We start from the raw sequence: 19736 nt of genomic DNA on the forward strand, positions 1-19736 counted from the left end.
CAATATCGGTTTTAGAGCGCACAAATGGATGAAATAGCTCGTTCCATGCGCACTCTGGAAGTGTCCGTGAAACAAGCTGTCAAGTTTCCGTCTACATGCACCAGCGAGACAACGTTATTGCTAAAAAAGCTCCTCTCCGCGAACTCCGCCAGCACCAATGCCCACGATGAAGCACGCAAAAGTGCCAAGTCAACGAGACGACCAAAACAATCAACAGGGCACAAGGTTGCCAAATCAGTCCGGGCCAAAACTCCTGCTAAATATGTTCCACTCAAAACATCACTTGGAACAGAGGATGGGCTCTCGCAGAAAGAGAAGCTTGTTTTAGCCACGGACGTATTCAATTCCGCGTCAAAGGCACTTTCCGATTATGTGAAGCTCTCCTCAAAGTGTCAAGAGTCTCGAGAACCCCGGAAAAGCAGAGTTGACACTCCACAAAAGGCGTTGACTCCTAGACGGCCACTGCAACCTGTCTCGCCGAATTCGACCACATGCTCTCCCGTAAAGACGAAAGTTATAGACAAGTCTACGCCGAAAACGAGAATTCAAAGTTGTGGGGTTGTGGAAGTTGCGAATTGTGCTAGATTGGCGTTGTCATATGTTCGAGACCAGAGGCCACCTCCCTCAGTGGAAACCCTGCAATTCAATAGCCAACTAGAGCAAGGTTTTTGCGTCCTGATCGGGAAGCTTCTTGCTGTTGGTCTGATTGAACCCGCAATAAGCGAACTGAGAAAGCTGAAGAGGAGGATAAAAGGATATATGATGAACGAAACATCGAAAGGGAACCCTGAGCGCGCGACGAAACACGCCAACACCGACCAGTGGGACGAACCGTCTAAGGAAACACTAGCAGAACTTATCCTATTTGACAGCATACCTTCTGATAGACAACTCCTGAATTTAGTCATTTCGTTTCAGGCTCATGTTTTAAAGGCCATCACCACTGAAAAGAAAGTGGCCATCGTGAATAAGCTTTCGGATCTACTTTTGCTGTCACAACCAAGCAGTCCTGCTAGTATTATTCTTACAGCTTGGAAAAAAGGCGTTTTAGAAAACAGCAAGGCGGCACAGCAGTTATTATCTCTTTCGCACACCGTCCTTTCCCTCTCTTCACCGTCGCCAGATACCGAAGATGGAAAACGTCACCTTGCAAAACCTCCCATTAAATATAAGGCTACTTTGAATCTTCAATTACTGGCATTGGAAATACGATGTGTATGGTGGAAGATTTGTGGACACAAGTGCGATATGGAGAAAGAGTTGTGGCAACCGCTAGCTCGTTATCTCACGACATTCTCCAAACGATGTCCGGCCATAACAAAAAGCGATTTTGAGTTCGTGAAGCAAGCTTTCCTACGCCTTGAATCAACAGTAACGGCACAAGGATATATTTTCATGCCCTCTGCCAACAAGGTTGGCCCCGTATCAATAGTGATGAAAGTTCTCGGCCAATTAGCACAGAGTGCTGAATGCAAACCCGACGCGCTGAAATTTTTCGATGACTGCATTTCTTCTCTCACGTCTGACCAACCGCTCCTCCTTGGTATTTGCCATTGCAAAATCGCTCTTTTACGATTGGAGATGTTGCACATTCCGAAAATTGGCCGCCCATCTAAAGCTGTCTCAGCAGTGTCGGAGGCGTTGAAATGCTTGGCATCTCCTTTAAAGGGGAATCAATCTGATCTAGAGGAGTTAGTTATAGAATCAGCAAAGCTTAAGAAGGCAGCGATGGCTTTTCTGAATACACTCGGCGAAGATGCCCTAGACGAAAATGAAGGTTTCTCGGGGCAAAAGACTCTAGCGCTTTACATCATTGATTATCTCCACAATTTCGTGAGATTCTTGACTCGTTACATTGGACAAGCGGTCCCAACTCATTCGGATTCTGGAAACGATGCCAATTGTTTATTTCATCAACGGTTTCTGAAATGCAAAAATATTGGACTGGCAGCTGTTGATTCGGTTGTTGCGGTGGGGAAAATATCAGTTGTCACCAAACGCCCGGCATGGGCCGATATCCAACCTCTTTTGTCCGATTGCTACACTCTCCTTCAATATCTACATTCTGCAGAGAGTGTTGAGAGTGCAAATGATTATACTGATCTAACATCCGCCAGTTTCGTCAAATTATCTAACCTGTACTGGTCCCGCTATGTCAAACAAAAAGAACTTGGGGCATCGTCTGCTGATCTCATCACCCTATTGGAGCGGTCAACAAGTCTTCTGCGGACATGTCCACCCGAAAACAAAGCGGGATTTGTGGCTATCAAATACGAACGGCTAGCGACTATGTACTCTGATGTTTCTCAATTCCAAAATTCCCAAGCAGCGTATCGGTCTGCTATTCAGGCTCATATAAACAGTGGTGTTTTGAAAAGCACGGCTCGGAATGCTGCGACCCAACCACTATCTTACATCCTTCAGGATCCTACTTTTTTTTTGGGCCGGGTTTTGTCGAGCTATACTCGGTTCTATTGGAAACATGGTTATGATCCTTGTGAAGCGGTTTTTGACGATGCGAATCTGGAATCCGACGAGAGAGGAATCTTACTTGAATGCCAAGTTATGGCACTTTTAGATACATCTTCAAGTGGAGAATCACATTCGAGGATATCGCCGTTATCCTTTTTAGTTTCGGCTTTACTTGATCGATATCCACGAAAAACTTATCCAATAAGGCGATTGCGAGTAGTCCTTCACACTATCCGCTTTTGTTTACAAGTTCCTACTCAATTTAGGCCCGAACTTCTTGAAACGATCCTAGAAGAAGCAAACTTATTTTTATCGGACCAACTCGACATCGGGGAGGATTCCGGCCTCTTCTTGTTCAAGGAATCCATGCTGACCTCTCTCCGTCTAACCTTGGGATTCTTTCACGGAGAGCTACCTCCCGAAAACTTGCAGGTAATCACTCACGCTTGGGCTGCAACTGCACAAAGTTGCCGGACATGGGAGTCTTTACTTACAAAAGTCGATAACCCGGACGCTTTGTTCTCACAATTAAAAGTGCTTGTCACTTATTTGGAAGTGCTCGGCTTATGGAAACTTAGGATATCGGCGTTATCAACACTTCGACATCTGCTGGAGATTCAGCAGACAAAGGACTTTCCAGAGATGTTATCATGTTTGTCCCACCTTGGCCTTCAGTATAGTCGCCTTGGTTATCTTGACATGGCGGGGCCTATATTTAACTGTGGGGAGGACCTTCTCCGTAATATCGAAATTCCGCCTTTGGTATTAGCTTCATGGAATGTTGCGCTCGCGGAATATCTGATAGCTATAGGAAATACTGACCAAGCGTGAGTTTAACTGGCCCATCTCCCCTTACATTCATTATGCCGTTAATTTCCAACTGAGCTGACATGAACTAGAATTGACGCTTTGTCATGTGCTAAAGTCATCTTTGAACAAAATGCTAGCTGTGCATTGAATTCAAGCTTTCAGACTAGGCTAGCTTGGGAAAGATTGATATCTGAAGCTGCCTATATCTCTTCTCGAATATATTTCGAACTTGGATCCGTCAACTGTGCCATGTTTTTTGCCAGGTGTGCTGTTAAACTCAACAACAGAATATGGGCAAAATTAGACAGAATCTCGGAGATGAAGCGATGTAAAACCCTTGATACTTCCGACTCAGATATCGATGATCTCTCCAACAAGGTCAATGTGATCAGCTTAACATCAGATGGTGGCGGCACACGGGATAACTACCGTGAGGGCTCGTTGTATTGGCCGCTTTTTACTTCACATTACATCGGACTTGTCAACCTGTCCAGGCTTTCCGCTCACAATGGCCTTTTTCAGGATTGCATCTATTTTGGGGAGCAGGCGTTAAAAATTTGCAAGGCTATCGGCGCCACGTCCTCTACTTTCCTCACCCAGGCTGAACTGGGAAACTCCTGGCTCCGCGGCGGCCACGTTAATAAAGGCCATGAGCTATTAGATATTGCCTCGAGCGCATCGAATTCGCTTGATCAGAATCTAGATACGGTGGCTTTTCATATGACTTTCTCCCTGTTTCACCGGCTTCGGGGAAACCTGGAGGAGAGAAACAAATCGCTTCAGTTGGCTCATCAAACTTTATTGGATATATCAGGATATACCACAGCCGAACCAACAGACGATCTAGCTTTGGAGCCCGATTTTGAAGTAAAAATGAGCCAGCTGACAATAAAAACTACAAAACAGCGTCAAAAAGCCTCCGGTAGTCGGAAAACAAAGGCAAGATGCGCAAAAACGCTGGAAAGCCCCCCTGCCAATTCCAGAGTTCCAACTGGTTCGACTGGCGAAACCGCACTCCAACCGCTCTCGTTTTCACAGTTCCGAGTTGATTTGCTAAATCAGCAGATAGCGGATTTGTTGTCGAGACAGGATTTTGCGGATGCGTCTGCCCTTCTTGAACAGGCAGAGCGGCTCCCGAAATGCAAAACTCGTGAGATGTCTTATATGATCACCAAGGCGCAGTTCTTACTTGCCAATTGGATCCAACAGCTCACTACCCATGCTGTGTACTGTGTTCTGCCAGAATCTACAATATCCCTCCCAACAATAAATCTAACAAATGAAGTTGTGGAAGAAAAGCCATCTTCGACGGGCTCTCGCAGCACGAAAAGGCTCGTTCCGACAACTAGAACAAGAGCTGGGGCATCGACTACGAAAAGCCATACTCGGGCTCGCCCCAAAGATTTCGCTGACACGATACTCACAGCAAGTAGCTTACTTCCCACTATTGCTTCTTCCGCACCTGTTTACGGCTCAACCAACGACAACCACAGTATTTCGTACATTTCAAGCCAAATATGCATGGTGTCGCATGCAACATCATCCAAACTGGAAGGGTTCTCCGGCCCGTTACAGGCCGCAGTTTCGATAGGTATGTATCAGAAATATCATAATTAAGATGCGACCCATGCTAAAATAAGAATTATAAGTAGAAAACGGACGAAACTTGGCCTTCTTGAGAGAACATTCTTCTATTGCAATTGACAAAGAGTTGTGCGGCTCCGTTGAACCTTTGAAGTGGCCAGCTGTACCCAACAATTTCGCGAAATCCGATGAACTCAGATCCGCTGAATTTATGCTAGATTATGTGGATACCTTGCCAAATACGTGGAACGTCCTTTCTTTAACAGTAAGCGGGGACCATAAGGAGTTCATCATATCCAAGTTACGCTCTGGAAGGCCACCCTTTTTGCTCCGTCTTCCATTAAAAAGGGGAAACTTGGAGGAGATGGATGAGGATGAATTTGATTTTGGAGAAGGAAAAAAAGAACTCCTAGAAATCATTCGGCTAGCCAATGAGAGCGCACACAACGCCCGGGCCAGTATCGATAAGAGTGCGAAAAAGGAATGGTGGGCTACGCGCCAATCGTTAGATAATCGCCTGAGAGACCTCCTTAGCAATATCGAAACAGTTTGGTTTGGCGGTTTCCGTGGTATATTCTCACAGTCCCCACGAAATACTCCTCTTCTTTCCCGGTTCATCGACTCTTTTGGGAAAATTCTCGACAAACATCTTCCATCAAGAAGACAACGTGGGAGAGGCCGAGTGCATAAAACGAATTTCCACCGGGATGTTATGGAATTGTTCGTCAACATCGGGAATATTGACGACTGCTCAGATGCGGAAGACCTTGTTATGGACCTTTTGTATTTCGTTGTCGACATACTCCAGTTCCACGGGGAAAGGAATGCATATGACGAAATCGATTTCGATATGATGGTTGTTGAGACTCTCGATGCGATTCGCTGCTATAAGGAAAATGAGAAAAGGGATAGGATATCCACTCAGTCAGGCCACACAATACTCATTCTCGACAAAGAACTTCACTCCTTCCCATGGGAGTCCCTCAGTTGTTTGCGCGGATCCTCTGTTTCTCGAATGCCATCTCTACATCATCTGAAAGTCACGCTGTCAAGCCTCCAAGCCAACAATGATCTTGGAGAGCGGTTTGATGGATTCCGCATTGACCGAAACCTTGGCTCATATATTCTCAACCCTGGAGGGGACTTAAAATCGACCCAAAGTACTTTTGAAAATTCGTTGTTAAGCTTGGATGGGTGGAGCGGGATCACCAACCGAGAACCAAGTGAAGATGAATTCAAGGAATATCTGGGAAGCAAAGATTTGCTTCTCTACTTTGGTCATGGAAGTGGGGCCCAATATATTCGGGGCAGGACTATCAAGCGCTTGGATCGGTGTGCTGTCACCTTCCTCATGGGTTGTAGCAGTGGTTCGCTGACTGAAGCGGGCGAATTCGAGCCGTATGGGACACCGATCAACTATATGCATGCTGGGGCACCCGCTCTTGTAGCCACACTTTGGGATGTTACCGATAAGGACATCGACCGTTTTGCGCAATCCACATTCGAGCAATGGGGTCTCATGGACAAGGCGCCGGTTGAGACCAATCAAGCAAGCAAGTCTAAAGGGTCAAAGACTATGAAACCTCCTCTTCCCAGGCCAATGAAGCCGTCCCAAATGGGTGGTCTGGTAGGACTTGATACCGCAGTTGCTAATTCCCGAAGTGCTTGCATTTTGCAATATCTTAACGGAGCAGCGCCAGTGGTGTATGGTGTTCCGGTGTTTTTGAAATAAAGGGTTTCTCTTTGGTTTTGTTCGTAGAGCTTTATCACTTGTTTTTCTCTCTCTTCTTCTTCTTCTTCTTTTATTTTCAGTTTAACTTTTACTGCTTACATGTTTACTGATGACCATTTACTGTAAAGTTATTGATAGACACGGTTGCAAATCGGACATGGCATTGGAGCATAGCGGTTGATTTGTTGCATTGGCAAGCAGATAGATTATCCTTTTCGTTGAAGCTATTGTCATTTTCAGGTTCCCCTAGTATTGAATCATATAGATATTAATTCTTCGTACTGTTACTCTTGTGTAGCTCTTCAGAATAAAAACTCTGACAATGGTTTTGGTATATGTATGTGCCGTGCGAATTCAAATGCAGTTCTTGGTGAGGGGAATCTAGCTATCATAGGAAATTTGTTGGAGACTTACTAATCCCGCCCCGCTTCCCCGCATGACGTCTGTCCCACTCGGCAATAATATTGGGAATCAGTTAGCAGCATTCCTTGTTTCCCAGTAAAACTCCGAATAGCATTCCTCAATTGCAGCTAGCTGGAAATTTCTCTACATCTATCAATTAATTATAATTCCTTTCAACTGTATAACCAACTACCATGTCCGTCACAACCAAAGCAACAATCGCTTCCTTTGGTGGGAAACTGCTCAAGCTTGCTCACGATGCTACCACTACCAACTGCGAAATGACATTTAATCTCTATCTACCTCCACAAGCTATCCAAAACCCAAAACAGAAAGTTCCGGTCCTGATATACCTTTCCGGCCTCACTTGCACAGCGGACAACTGCTCCGAGAAGGGGTTTTTCCAGCATGGAGCTAGCAAGCGGGGGATTGCGATTCTCTATCCCGACACGAGTCCTCGTACGTGTGATTTGTGCTCAAACGTTTCTATTATGCTAATATATTTATCCTGATTTTCTGTCAGATATGATATAATCAAGAATTTGAACAATTGGCTAATTCTCAAATCGACTGAAACCACAGGAGGCCTAAATGTCGAGGGCGAGAACGACTCTTGGGACTTCGGCACAAGCGCCGGCTTTTACGTTGATGCCACCAATGCTCCTTATGATAAAGGATATAACATGTACAGCTACGTCACAGAGGAACTGCCAAAGACAGTATTTGCTGTTTTTGACCAATTGGATTCGACACGGGTCGGTATTACGGGCCATAGCATGGGCGGACACGGCGCGTTGACTTTGGTAGGTAGTCATTCCCAACCAAGCCCCTAGCTTTATCCGGGGAAACTTGAAAGGCAGAAAGATAGGCTTAGCATGGCTAATTTTTAAATTTTAAATTTTTACTATTACCCAGTTCTTAAAAAACCCAGGAAAATACAAATCCGTTTCTGCCTTTGCTCCCATTTCCAACCCGATCAATTGCCCCTGGGGTCAAAAGGCGTTCAAGGGATACTTGGGCAATGACGTTCAAAAATGGAAGGAATATGATGCCACTGAGCTTGTTAAAAAGTGGAAAGGCCCTCTTAATGCACTGATTGATGTGGTATGTACCTGATTTTTCTCTCTCACTTCTGGCCCATTGAGGCGTCCGTCTGTGGCCTTTATTGATCGATCTGCTTGATTTTGCAGGGTACTGGCGACGCTTTCTATGAACAGGGCCAACTGCTCCCGGAAAACTTTGCTCAGGTGGCCAAGGAAGCTGGTGTTGAGGGCATAAATATCCGGTACCAGGCAGATTACGACCACAGCTACTATACCATAGCGACGTTCTCGGATGACCATATTGAGCACGCGGCTAAGTACCTATTCGCATAATATGCTTATTACTTAGTCCTGTCGGGAAAGTGGCTATCTATCTCATCTGGTGAAATCACAAACGTTCTACCCCCCGTGACAGTGACAACGCTACGCAACAACCTTGAGCCATACCTAGCTACCAGAGAAATAGATTTTGTATATTTTCTTTCGCTTTGCTACAGCTGAGAAAAGTTGAAATGGTATTTCCCAGTTCTCTGCCACTACCGGTTGAATATTTGTATGAATTTGAATCTATACCTTTTATATTTGTCGTCAGCATCGCCACTCATCGACTAAATACGTTTCACTGCAACATTTACCAAAAGTCTTGCTATCTATTCAACATTGTCCTTGGTTGGCTTTAACCGTACTACCACCACCTTCATTTCTACCTCCACCCCCGCCACCCCGCCCTATCACCCCTATTACCACCTTAGGCTTCCCGGCTCGTTATCGACGAATTCGAGTGGTAACTCAAACCAACACTCAGCCCCCACTCCAGGGGGCCAACCTTCACCCCAACAATTATCACCGTCAACCTGGTATAAACACTACTCCATAAGTAAAGGGCTCAAACACTATCTATCTCCTCGCCCAAAACAGTCGCAAAAAGCAAACGAACAGGTATCTGCTCTTCCTCGGCTTACATTGGCATCATAATGTGGCATAAAATGGCCATATAAAATGGAATAAAACAAATAACGCGAGGAGGGGACGACGAATAAAACATGTTTCTTTCAAAACAAAGAAAGGAAAAGGAAAAAGAAAAGGAAGAAAGAAAGTAGTAATATTAAATGGGATCAACGCCTAGAATGCACATGCATCTGTAGGCCTGGTATCGTGGCCAAAAACATATAAAGGAAACATAAAGGGGAGGGGTGCGATTGGAGATGGGTTGAAGTATTGACATGAAGATCATCGTGTAGATTTTTGGGTGTAGATTATGATGAGTTAAGGTTAGATACATGACTTTCAGGTTTTAATATGTCATCTTCCTTCTCAGGATTGAAAGATGAAGAGAAAGAAGACGGAGGTTTGGTGGGGAGGTCGTTCAGGTTAAGAGTTAGGATATAGATAATAGGGAAGTTGTTGTATAGATAATCGTAGCGGGTAAGACAGTGGCAGCTTTCGTGATATCATGCGCTTAATCGTTGGATGAATGACTGCAAAGGGGATTCAGGTTAGATATTGTGTATGTCCATTAAAACGTTTTTTCGGGGTTTTATTTTTTATTTTTTTTTTTAGAAAAAATCATACCTGGAAAAATTGTCGGAATCCTTTTATATCTAGCTGCTCCAAGGATCCGACATACTCATTGATAAGATCTCCTCCCATTCCCATCTCGGGCAATTCTTTCCCTCTAAGCCAATCAACATACTCCTGCCCCGTCTTTAAATATATGACTTTTTGCAACGTAGACGCCTCTCCTAGGACTTGTTTTGCCTGTGCATCCTTTGGATTGAAGCTGGGAGTCATGGGAAGTGACCAGCATAGGGGGGAGAAGCGGGTGATCATGAACTGAGCGAAACCTGGCAGTGCAGGCTGGATGGAGATATTGCCGTTGGAACCGTTGGCCGGTTGGTTGATATCTGGCCCACCCCATAGGCTGGACATACGGGACAGGACTGAGAATGCCATCTTAGCCGTAGGGAAATCATCAACGTCCCTTGCAAAATGTTCGATAGTGGTTATAACGGTTTCGAAGATTGATTGGTTTGCTAATTATCGGAGCAAAAATTTATCAGCATCAGGGGATTTGAAATATGATAGGTTTTGAGAACATACTGCTGCTAATTATGACCGTTCCAAGGTTATTGTTCAGGAGAATTAGCAAAAAGTGGAGATACTCCCGCTTTAGTTCCGCAAGTTGAATCTCATCGTCCGTGCCAGTTGTGGGATCAGAAATTCCCGCGAATACCCGCTGGAGGAAGGGAGTTAAGAGGGTGTCGAGTATACCGTAAATCTCAGTCTTGAAGCCAAAAACAATCTGATCTAGTAAGCGCAAAAACAAAGCCATCTCATCTTTTGAGGATGTTTCGGTCATTAACCCATCAATCCACCGTGGCAGTTGATGTAAATCCTGGGAACCGCGGACGCCAACAAGTCTGGAGAACGCAAATCTCGCTGCAGTCCTAATATTAAACGACGACTTCAGAGACTCAAGAGCCACCAAGGTCGCCTCGGATACCTGGCTAAAAGAATCAGATATTTCTGGTGCTGGGGGTGACGTAGGTGTCGTGGTACCTGGGGTCCAGTCCGAGAATCCCCGAGCGAGCGTTCCCAGCGCCATTATATCATGGTGAATTTGTAAGATAGATCGCTCGTCGTTTTCCTTTGCAGCTCCCAGGTGTCTTTCCATATCCATAAAGATCGGATTCATGACAGACTGGGCGTAGACGACTTGTTGGTCAACAGGGACTGAAGTGGTAGAGCAAATAAGGCCAATAGCTTCAAAAAGGTATAGCTGGCTGTTGAATACAGCATCGGCAGACCCTTCGTGATCTTCCGATGACATGTCATCACCATCAGATCCTTCTTGAGGTACTTCTGCCCGGATGACAAGAAGATCACTGAGAGCTTTGATGACGGTTTCCGCAACATTCCCAATGCGGTTTCGTAGATGCTTAACGAGCCGATGGAAAAGGTACCACGATCTCGTGCTGACCTTCTTAACTGGGTGATGAACTAATTGTAGGAAGCTTTCTAGGACGCCTGGAATAAGATGGACATGATGATCGAAAAAGGAGCTATAGCGCACACAGATTTCCATGAATTGGAGTTGGGTTACCGGATGGGTAAACGACCTAATATCTGTTAAATAATAGCAGCCTCATTAGCCAACGACCCAAAAACTACATGGCCGGCAGCAAAAAACTTACCAGCTTCAACCATACTTCGCATCATTTCCACCAGCCTTTCCGCTGCGGGATTATTCAATTTATTTTTGACGTACAAGCCTCCCGATTTCACAGCTAGGTCCCCAAAAAGGAACATCTCATGCAAGGCAAGATCTAGATCCCTCCAATCAACCTGCGTGCCAGGCTGCCTCATACCGTCAAAAGTGGTCCCGACCACTCCACTCACAACATCCATGTAAAGCTGTTCGTTTGTAGACGCAATGATTTGTTGAAGTACGTTTAGCCGTTTTCGGAGCTCCTGGAACTCGGCTTCGTCCGTTTGCTCATCCTCATCACCCCATGTCGAGGTTTCATCATATCTCATTTTAGTAATGATAGCCTTTAGGATTGGCATTAGCATGGTGGTTTGCTGAGGGACAAGCGCGGGATTCTTTTTCGTGCTTTTGCGGAAGTAGGAGAGGAGGTCGTTCATAGAGGGGATAACAGTGGAGCATATCTCATCATACTCGTCTGCGAAATATCGGAGGATATGTGGAAGAAATCCTTGTAGAAGAGTCTCGGCCTTTTCCTTAGTGGTGGAGTCGACTATGTCATTATCCAAAACCCGGACTATATCAATCGTTGTCATATTAACTAGCTTAGCCACCGTTTCTGCTAGATCGGTGTCGTATTTGGAGGTAAAGCGGTGATCATGCAGCGGAGGGCTCGCGGTAAGTTGAGCCACGATATTCTCCAAACTGAGGAACACGATCATATCGATCTTATCCGACGGCTTCATCTTCTTTCCCACGATCTCCGTAAATACATCGATTGCTGCATCCCGGACTTTCTCCCCACCCTCAGGGAGATTAACATCCTTTGCTCTGACAAGCTGTTGGAAGAGCAGGTCAAGCATAGACTGATTGACGATTAGCGAGATATCGATCCAGCTAACCCAACTGCCAATGGCTCTTAGACATATCTCCGCTATCTGGTCACTCCCATTCTGCCACTGAGATAGAATTTCCTGCCAGGAGCTAACAATTTTCTGCACATCCCTCTGGCGTATAAGGTCCTTCAGCAGATTTGCTTTGTCCTGTTCGACCCGTGATCTCGAAACCAGCACATCTCCGATCTCGGCATGGATTGAGTTGATGACTCGGAGGTAGAATACGATCCCCGGGGAATTATCCTTGGACGAGCTCTGGGGGCTTTTGTACGTTAAACGAATAAGATCGTCAAAAAAGGTTTCCCATCCGTTGACATAGAGGGCGGAAAAAAGATACGTCAACGTTTGGGCCACCTTATTTTGGATACTAGCAGGGTCCATCTGAGCGGCTGGGCCGAGGCCATACATCCGGCGGAGGTAATCCATCATGGTGTCCTTGATATATCCAAGCCCCTGCATGTCCACTAGGCCGGTCTGTGTAGCACTGCTGACGATTTCCAGAGCAGAATGGCGGACAACCTCCGAGTGACGGGGTAATTTGGTGAAGATGGACAGGCACACGTGCCATCCTGAGGGGCTTGTTCGGAGCTGGTTGAGGTATTCAAATGCCTGTGCCTTGAGCGCTTGGTCGGAGGAGGGGTTCCAGGCAATTTCAATGGCATTCGCTACCTATTTATCAAAACAAGTCAGACCTTTGTATGGTAGCCAGTTGGGCTGCATCGAGTAAAAGTTCGATCGAGGGGCAATGGCAAAGAAGACAAGGGACACCGAAAAAAAAAAAAAAAAAAAAAAATCCTTATAGCTACCTGGTCCTCCATGGTGTGGCCAGCAAGTTGTCCAGACCACTTAGCTCCCACACGGCCTGGTATTCTAGGGGGAGTCTGCCTGCGAGAAGCTTTGCTGCTTTGCGCAGGAGAAATCTGTTTGAAGCTGAGTGTTGTAGTGGAGTGTCATATCACGCTCGTCAAGCCATGCCAGGCCTGCAGTAGGCGCGAAACGAATAATAAGAGCCTCTTTGCAATGGATACAACTCAAGGCGGCTGGCTAGGCGTTGGGGATTGCAGAATCACAATACGCTATTACAATTGCGAGGGCACTCTCTTGCTTGGATGTGCGTTCTTCTGCAGTGGGTTGACGGGAGTTGGAGGGCAGGTTGGCAAGTTCTGGCGGGGGTTGGGATGGAAGATGCCTGTTGCTGATAAGAACTCGCGGCAGTATTTAATTTACCCAAGACCGCCACAATTAATTACACCGCACAAAGTTGTGTGCCCTGGCTCCACTCCGCAGAAGGTCTTCAAAATGTACGGAGTATGTCGAGCCCATTGGGAAGAGATTTTCAAAACGGATTGACTGAGAGCTAATATGGATTCTATTCTTTTATATAAATATGATTACTAAAACTGTTTTGTTCTTCTTATGCATGGTGAACAGGGGGCAACCCATATCTGGTAAAATGACCTTTGGATGTCCTGACCCGTTTTCACGATGAAACAAAACGGCACAGGCTCTGTCTGATCAACGACGTTCATCAACGGCCACTTAGCGGATAACTGCTTCATTAACCACCTTCTTCAAGATATTTTCCTGCTGCATACACTCAATTTTTTCGATTAGCTCACTGCCACCGAATCAGAAAGTCCGCTGCATCACCTACAGCGGCCATCATTGAGCCTTCGGACTGAGAAGATGGGCAGCACAACCCAAGCTACACAATGTCCTATACCAGATGGACCAACAACAACTGCCTTCTCCATGCCGACCCCTTTGCAAATATGCTGCCAAACTACAACAAGTAGCGGTGGTCGTTGTTTGAAGACTATCCAAAGCTATGATCAGTCCACTTGCAGTGGTGCAGCGAATCAAGCCCGCAGCTGTGCTGCGACGCCCTGAAGTTTGGCATATCAGAGGGCATCCCCACGAGATTCAGTTTGACCTGAACCACATCCACGCCACGCCTTGCTGCTTTTATGCAGCTGCTCATCGAGCTTCGGTTGCAAGCCTATAGCCGTCGATTCCTGTTCAGCCTGTAGCTGCTTTCTGTACAAGTCATCCACTCTCGGATGGCAGTGGGGTTCAATTGAATCCTACGGACCAGTCGGGAGATAAATAATGTATTCCGATGCTGTTGCAGAATTCAATCGTTTCGCCTCCACAAGCACCCACAAAAGACAATCGAAACGCGGGTCTGCTTATATTTTATTGAACCGGTTATCTTTGAAAGGAGCCCCTGTTTACTCTGCTTAGCTTCAAGAACTCTGATTGAAAATAATTTACTATCAAGCTGTCAATAACTGAAGACTTGAATCATTTAAGTGATTGTGAGAATATAATGAGCTCACTGTGAGATATAGATTATTGAGAAAGCTGAGATTGTTTGATAAAAGATTGGTTTGATTGATCTGATATCTGACTGTGAAGCTGCTGTTGGCCTATACCTTGGGTCGAGTTTCATAATATTCAAGACAAACCCGTTGTCCCCATGGAATCTCTCTCGCCAAGTAGCGAGGGAGAAGAGCTTCAATTTTTCAGGTGGCACATCTGAATGACGAGTGACAGGATTTTCAAAGTCTCCATATCAGCAAGGTGAGCATGTGGCTGTGAGTACCGTCCAAAATAGAGTTGGATACTTTGCAAAGATCTCAATTTCATAGCCATTGTATCCTCAAGGAGCTATCGGTTGGAATATGAAGAGAATGCACCCCCAGGTCACGGATATGACCCGTTGATGAGACAGTCAGCATCAGAGTTTTTCAGGGGCCAGGGTTCTAATAGCTCCTATCATCCCAAATGACCAACTGTCAGTCGACGAAGCTCTCAACTAATTTTTTGTCTATATTTTTGTACCTTTTATCTCACCTGTTTTCCAGAATATAACCGCGCAGTATTGCACACTATATTATGCCCTGTAAGTTGAAGAAAAGGGAGATAGGGGGAATTTGCGACGGACTGTTAGATTGAGATAAGTTGGGAAATCATTATTATATACTCTCCGCATGCAACCAAACCTCTATGACCAAATAACAAACAAACAACGCCGGGGCCCAGGGCTAACTTCGCTCGGTCATGGCGGTTTGCCATAATTCCTGACGAAAGAAGATCGGACAATATGTCCAGCAACCGGGATGGAGAGCAGAACGGCGAATGACACAGTTAACCAACACTCCTCCCCTCCCCCTCCTGCCTCAGAATCTGCTTCTCCATCATCTCAAACCCTTCCACAGCCTTCCCAAATCTCTCAAACAGCTCAGGCTGATACCCTTCATCGATCTTCTCCGCAAATTCCTCCTCCTTCCACCTCTTCCCAATCAAATCCTCAAACGTCTGGTTCGGCGCCCTCTCCAACGCCCAGACGGCTTTATACGCCGCCCCGAGCGCACACGCGTTCTCTCCAACATCCAGCTTGTAAACCCCTTCAACCCCACCGAGGACCCCTCCGGCCACTTTGGCAATGGCTGTATTACGGGACCCCCCACCGACAAGATAGACCCGGCGAGGCTGGGGGGGTACGTCCTTGGATGGGCTGTGAACTAGACCGCGGGAGCGCAGACGTAGTGAAAGCATCTGGCTCTCGACGATGGCGCGTGCGTCATCTAATGGCCTGTCCCAGCCCTGTTGGGATTCCTGTAGCGTCTTTTTGTTTGAGTCGTAGTTGAAGCGCCATTCGCCGTTGCGGAGATTAGGCACGATTTCGGGCCTGGGGAAGAAGAGGCCCAATTTCATTAGATCGGCATCTGTCTTCTGGCCAGCGGCTGGTCGCTGGAAGACGGCTTCGTTAAAGTTATTCCACGGGTTGGAAGAAGAGGTAGCAGGGGATCGGGAGTCCTTGCTAAACTTATTGTTAATAGCGTCGCGGATGTGTTCTCGGGCTAGGCCGCCGTTTTTGTAGCACAGCATGAACATGTAGAGCCCCCGTGTTGTTGGATGGTTGAAAAAGTGCGTCGAGGGGTCTGTTTTATATTCCGGTGTCGACATGAGGAAGGTGGTTGAAGTCCCTAAGGACACCACTGCATCCCCTGATCGCAAGGGCAGGGCCAGGATTGTAGCTGGGTTATCTCCCGTGGAAGGAGTTATCACACAATCCGGGTTGAATGAGTACCGCTCGACAAAGTAGCGGTTAATTTTCCCCAGTCGCATCCCGCCATCACCTAGCACCTCGCCTAGTTTCTGTTTTAAATCGGCCACCCCATACGATCCTGCGCATAGCTCAAGTAACCGTCCATTCCACTGGTCCTTTTGAATGTCCCATAGGTTCATCCCGCATACATCTGAGATATCAAAGGGAGCAATCTTGCCTAGAAATAAGGACGCTAAGAAAGACGAGACGAGTGATATTCTCGAAGTTCTTTTATACGCATCCGGATACTTACGCTGGAACCGCAATATTTGTGGTCCCGTAAACCTCTGAAAAGGAATCCTAAATTAGTATAGCCATTGACAAATAACAATGAAGTAAATAGCAAAGAATCAATTTGTATTGCCATCAAAAGCATAAAAGAAGAAGCAGAGAAGAGAAGAGAAACACCTTACATGATGAGCCTTGCTCCCCGTCACCTCTGCTAACTCCGCCGGGCTCCCCAAATACTCATCAAACTGATCACACTCCCGCTGCGTACTCGCGTCCTGCCAATTCGGACTATATGGATGCGACAGCGCCGGTGCAACCTGCTCCTCCAACCCCTTCCCCGCATCCAAAGCAGCCAAAATCTGCCCCGCGTTTGAATTCCAATAGACACTGCCATGCTGCTGGCCCGCGCCGCTGATGGCGCTGACACGCCGAAAATCCATCCCCTGCTCCTTCAGGCGGAGCAGCACTGCATCCAGCGCCTGCAGCCACATTGCGACGGGTGCGAAGACTTCATGTTCAGCCTCGTTGGTTTGCACACCGTTCTCGACGGGGAAACCGCGCAAGTCAGCGTCGAAGTCGAATTTAGCTACATGGACGACTTTGAGGGAGGAGGTTATGACCAGGCCTTTTAGCTGTTGGGTGGAGAGGTCGAAGCCGATGTAGAGGGGCCCTCCTTCGTCTTGAGGCTCCATTTTTTACAATATATGGAAATATGGAAGATTTGAAGATTTGTATTGTATTGCATTGGCGGGTACATGGGCTCCTCTTTTTTAGTTCATGACCTACATGGTTGGATATGCTTGGTTTGGTGGAGATAGTTCAATGAAGGGACTAACTACGTCATAGGACTAAAAACTGAGGTCGCATGAAAATTGAAGCAGGAGATTGCTTTTGATGTTAAAATTTTATTGCTGGACGCAAATACAAGGTTACAACGTAGATCTTGTGATAACTTAACCTATCACAGCTATGACGCCCAATTGCTTGTTAGAGCTATTCCCTTTCAACAAAAAGAACGACGGGTAATTCTGACAAAAAGGCTTTGAAAATTATCTTTGATCCGCGGGGAGTGAAAATAATGAATCAATTAGGAACGACTACGATAGCCACCGAAAACGAGGACACCAAACTAGCCCAGGATACTATCAGAAAATAACATGGAGATGAAAAAAAAAAACCCTCTTCGAACGCCAGTAGACCATGTAGCTTTGCTTCTTTTTTGCAATCTTCTTATGATACTGATCGTTGCCAATAAACTGGTCAACTCGCCTCAAACCACGGTATATGATTTACAGGAACTGTTATGTGGACAATCTGCCCGGAGGGAACAAGGAAAAAGTGGAAATTCTCGAGCTGAGGGTAGAGGGTTGAGTGCCCCAGAGGGATATATAATCTTGCCTTGGCCTAAACTTGACACGGCATTTACCTTTGTGAATAAACGAGGTCCGGTAAACCAAGAATAAAAACAAAAAAGGGGTCAAGAAGGGAGTTTCGCTTCACGAGAATATGGATGGGATATAGAAGGTTTAGCGTCGCTTACTGGCCATCCCTTCATTCTCAGCCTGTGATTCCGAAGTTAAAGCCCCAGCTTTGCCATGGTCATGGTGACTATGGTGAACAGATCCATTAGCCTGGTCGTCTTCTGGTTCTGGGCTGCTGCGCGGGCTCGCATCCCGCGCAATAAACTCCTCGAAGAAGCTTGCATCCCGCTCCGTATTCGGCGTGAATCGTATCTTTAGCCGCTTCACACCTCGAACCCGCGAACCAACACGCTGCCGAATAGCTTCTTCAACCAGCCGTGTCTGTCCAACAGACCACGAGCTGGGGACTGCCAACTCGATCTCCATGAGATGATTCTGACCCGATTTAATCCCCTGCACCTCCCGGATCTCTATCTCGCTCCCACCGCCATCCGGCAGCATCGCTATAGCTTTCCGAGTCGATTCCTCCACGGACGCGTTCATTTCCTCATCGATGGCAACATCCGCTAGCTCCAGCAATGAGGTCTTCGTGTTTCCCCATCCGGCTCGAATTACCATTAGCGAAATTATCAGCCCGCCCACTGGATCGAGCCAGGAAGCGTCGGGGAGGACATGGGCGCCGCCAATGGTGAGGAGGGCGACGAAGCTTGTGAGCGAATCGACGCGGTGGTGAATGGCGTTCGATGCCAGGACGGAGGATCTTCGCTGGAGAGCAACTTTCATAGCTGTTCAGGAGCGCGAGGGGTTATGAGTGTCGGTGTCTTTTGCTAGATATTACGGGGATACGGTGATAATGGACTTACTGGCATGGTATAACGATTCCTTCACTAAAATGGAGCCCGCCGCAAGCCATGCCGCATTAATATTCGGCCCCAGCAGCTCATGGTCATGGCTGTGGCTGTGGGAATGTCCGTGTCCCAGTAGCCCCAGGTGCGCGAACGACTCAGCAATGGCTGGGAAAAACTGCGTGAGCAGAACCTCCGCCGCATTTAAGCCCATCAGGACACCTCCACACAAAAGCAAACTGCTCACGCCCAGAGCCCCGAGACTCTCGACCTTCCCGTAGCCAAAGGGAAACCGTGAGGTTGGCGGCTTGAGCGATAGGGACACAGTAGCAAGAGTCATGAAGTCCGACACGAGGTCTGTGGCAGCGTGGTAGGCATCTGCTATTAATGCGGAGGAGTTGAATACGTAGCCCCCAAATCCCTTTCCTATTGCCATGGCCAGGTTGGTAAGGAGGCCGATTCGCGTGATCCGCACGCCAGGGTCGTTTTTGTTCTTGGATGTTAAGTATACATTGTCATGGTGGTGGTGGTGGCCGTGGCCATGGCCGTGGCTGTGCCCGCCGTGGGATCTCGTTTGCGTCGCCGTCATGAATGCGAGGAAAGGTGGAGAGGACTGACAGAGGATGGAAGGGTGAAGAGGTGGTAATCTGGTGTTAATTATATTGTGGGCATAGGACAAGGGTTGTGCGGTGGGATTGGAATAGGGCGAGACACGTTGCTTTAACGATCTGGGGAACCGTCTTGAAGCCGCGGGCTGTGGAGGAGAGACCTGGGCCAGTTGCATGGGCGGTGGAACCTGCATGCAACGAGAATGAAGCGAGAGTTCGTGATGCAGCACAATGGGAAGAGGCGCCTTGAGGCGCAACCTGGCCAGTCGGACTCGGCCCCTCCAACCCGCAGGCTGTGGTAAGATCATGACCTGAGTCGCAGCATCGACCGACTGGAATAGGTATCTTGTCTGGGAAAATAATATACAAGATA

General features: G+C 47.0%; 5 protein-coding genes across 5 annotated transcripts; 2 read left to right on the plus strand and 3 right to left on the minus strand.

The window, feature by feature from the left end:
* Positions 1-24: 24 nt before the first annotated feature.
* Positions 25-6772, plus strand: HCBG_00591 (separin; the record flags this gene model as incomplete). The annotated part of the gene is made up of 4 exons (XM_045427641.1): positions 25-3299; positions 3372-4873; positions 4932-6493; positions 6737-6772. The coding sequence occupies 4 exons, from the start codon at positions 25-27 to the stop codon at positions 6770-6772; spliced, it is 6375 nt and encodes a 2124-aa protein (XP_045291616.1).
* A 422-nt stretch (positions 6773-7194) lies between these two features.
* HCBG_00592 (esterase) lies at positions 7195-8440 on the plus strand (the record flags this gene model as incomplete). The annotated part of the gene is made up of 4 exons (XM_045427642.1): positions 7195-7459; positions 7583-7803; positions 7916-8104; positions 8191-8440. 4 exons carry the CDS (start codon positions 7195-7197, stop codon positions 8374-8376), a joined length of 861 nt encoding a protein of 286 aa, XP_045291617.1.
* Positions 8441-9609: 1169 nt separating this feature from the next.
* Positions 9610-12962, minus strand: HCBG_00593 (Ran GTPase-binding protein LOS1; the record flags this gene model as incomplete). Its single annotated transcript, XM_045427643.1, has 4 exons — positions 9610-10076; positions 10144-11169; positions 11238-12813; positions 12951-12962. 4 exons carry the CDS (start codon positions 12960-12962, stop codon positions 9610-9612), a joined length of 3081 nt encoding a protein of 1026 aa, XP_045291618.1.
* A 2332-nt stretch (positions 12963-15294) lies between these two features.
* HCBG_00594 (D-xylulose kinase) lies at positions 15295-17181 on the minus strand (the record flags this gene model as incomplete). The annotated part of the gene is made up of 3 exons (XM_045427644.1): positions 15295-16436; positions 16512-16545; positions 16672-17181. The coding sequence occupies 3 exons, from the start codon at positions 17179-17181 to the stop codon at positions 15295-15297; spliced, it is 1686 nt and encodes a 561-aa protein (XP_045291619.1).
* An 834-nt stretch (positions 17182-18015) lies between these two features.
* On the minus strand, positions 18016-19463 carry HCBG_00595 (mitochondrial metal transporter 2; the record flags this gene model as incomplete). The annotated part of the gene is made up of 2 exons (XM_045427645.1): positions 18016-18695; positions 18774-19463. 2 exons carry the CDS (start codon positions 19342-19344, stop codon positions 18016-18018), a joined length of 1251 nt encoding a protein of 416 aa, XP_045291620.1.
* Positions 19464-19736: the final 273 nt, after the last annotated feature.

This window comes from Histoplasma capsulatum (genome assembly GCF_000150115.1).
Source record: "Histoplasma capsulatum G186AR genomic scaffold supercont2.1, whole genome shotgun sequence".
In the NCBI taxonomy this organism is placed as follows: Eukaryota; Fungi; Ascomycota; class Eurotiomycetes; order Onygenales; family Ajellomycetaceae; genus Histoplasma; species Histoplasma capsulatum.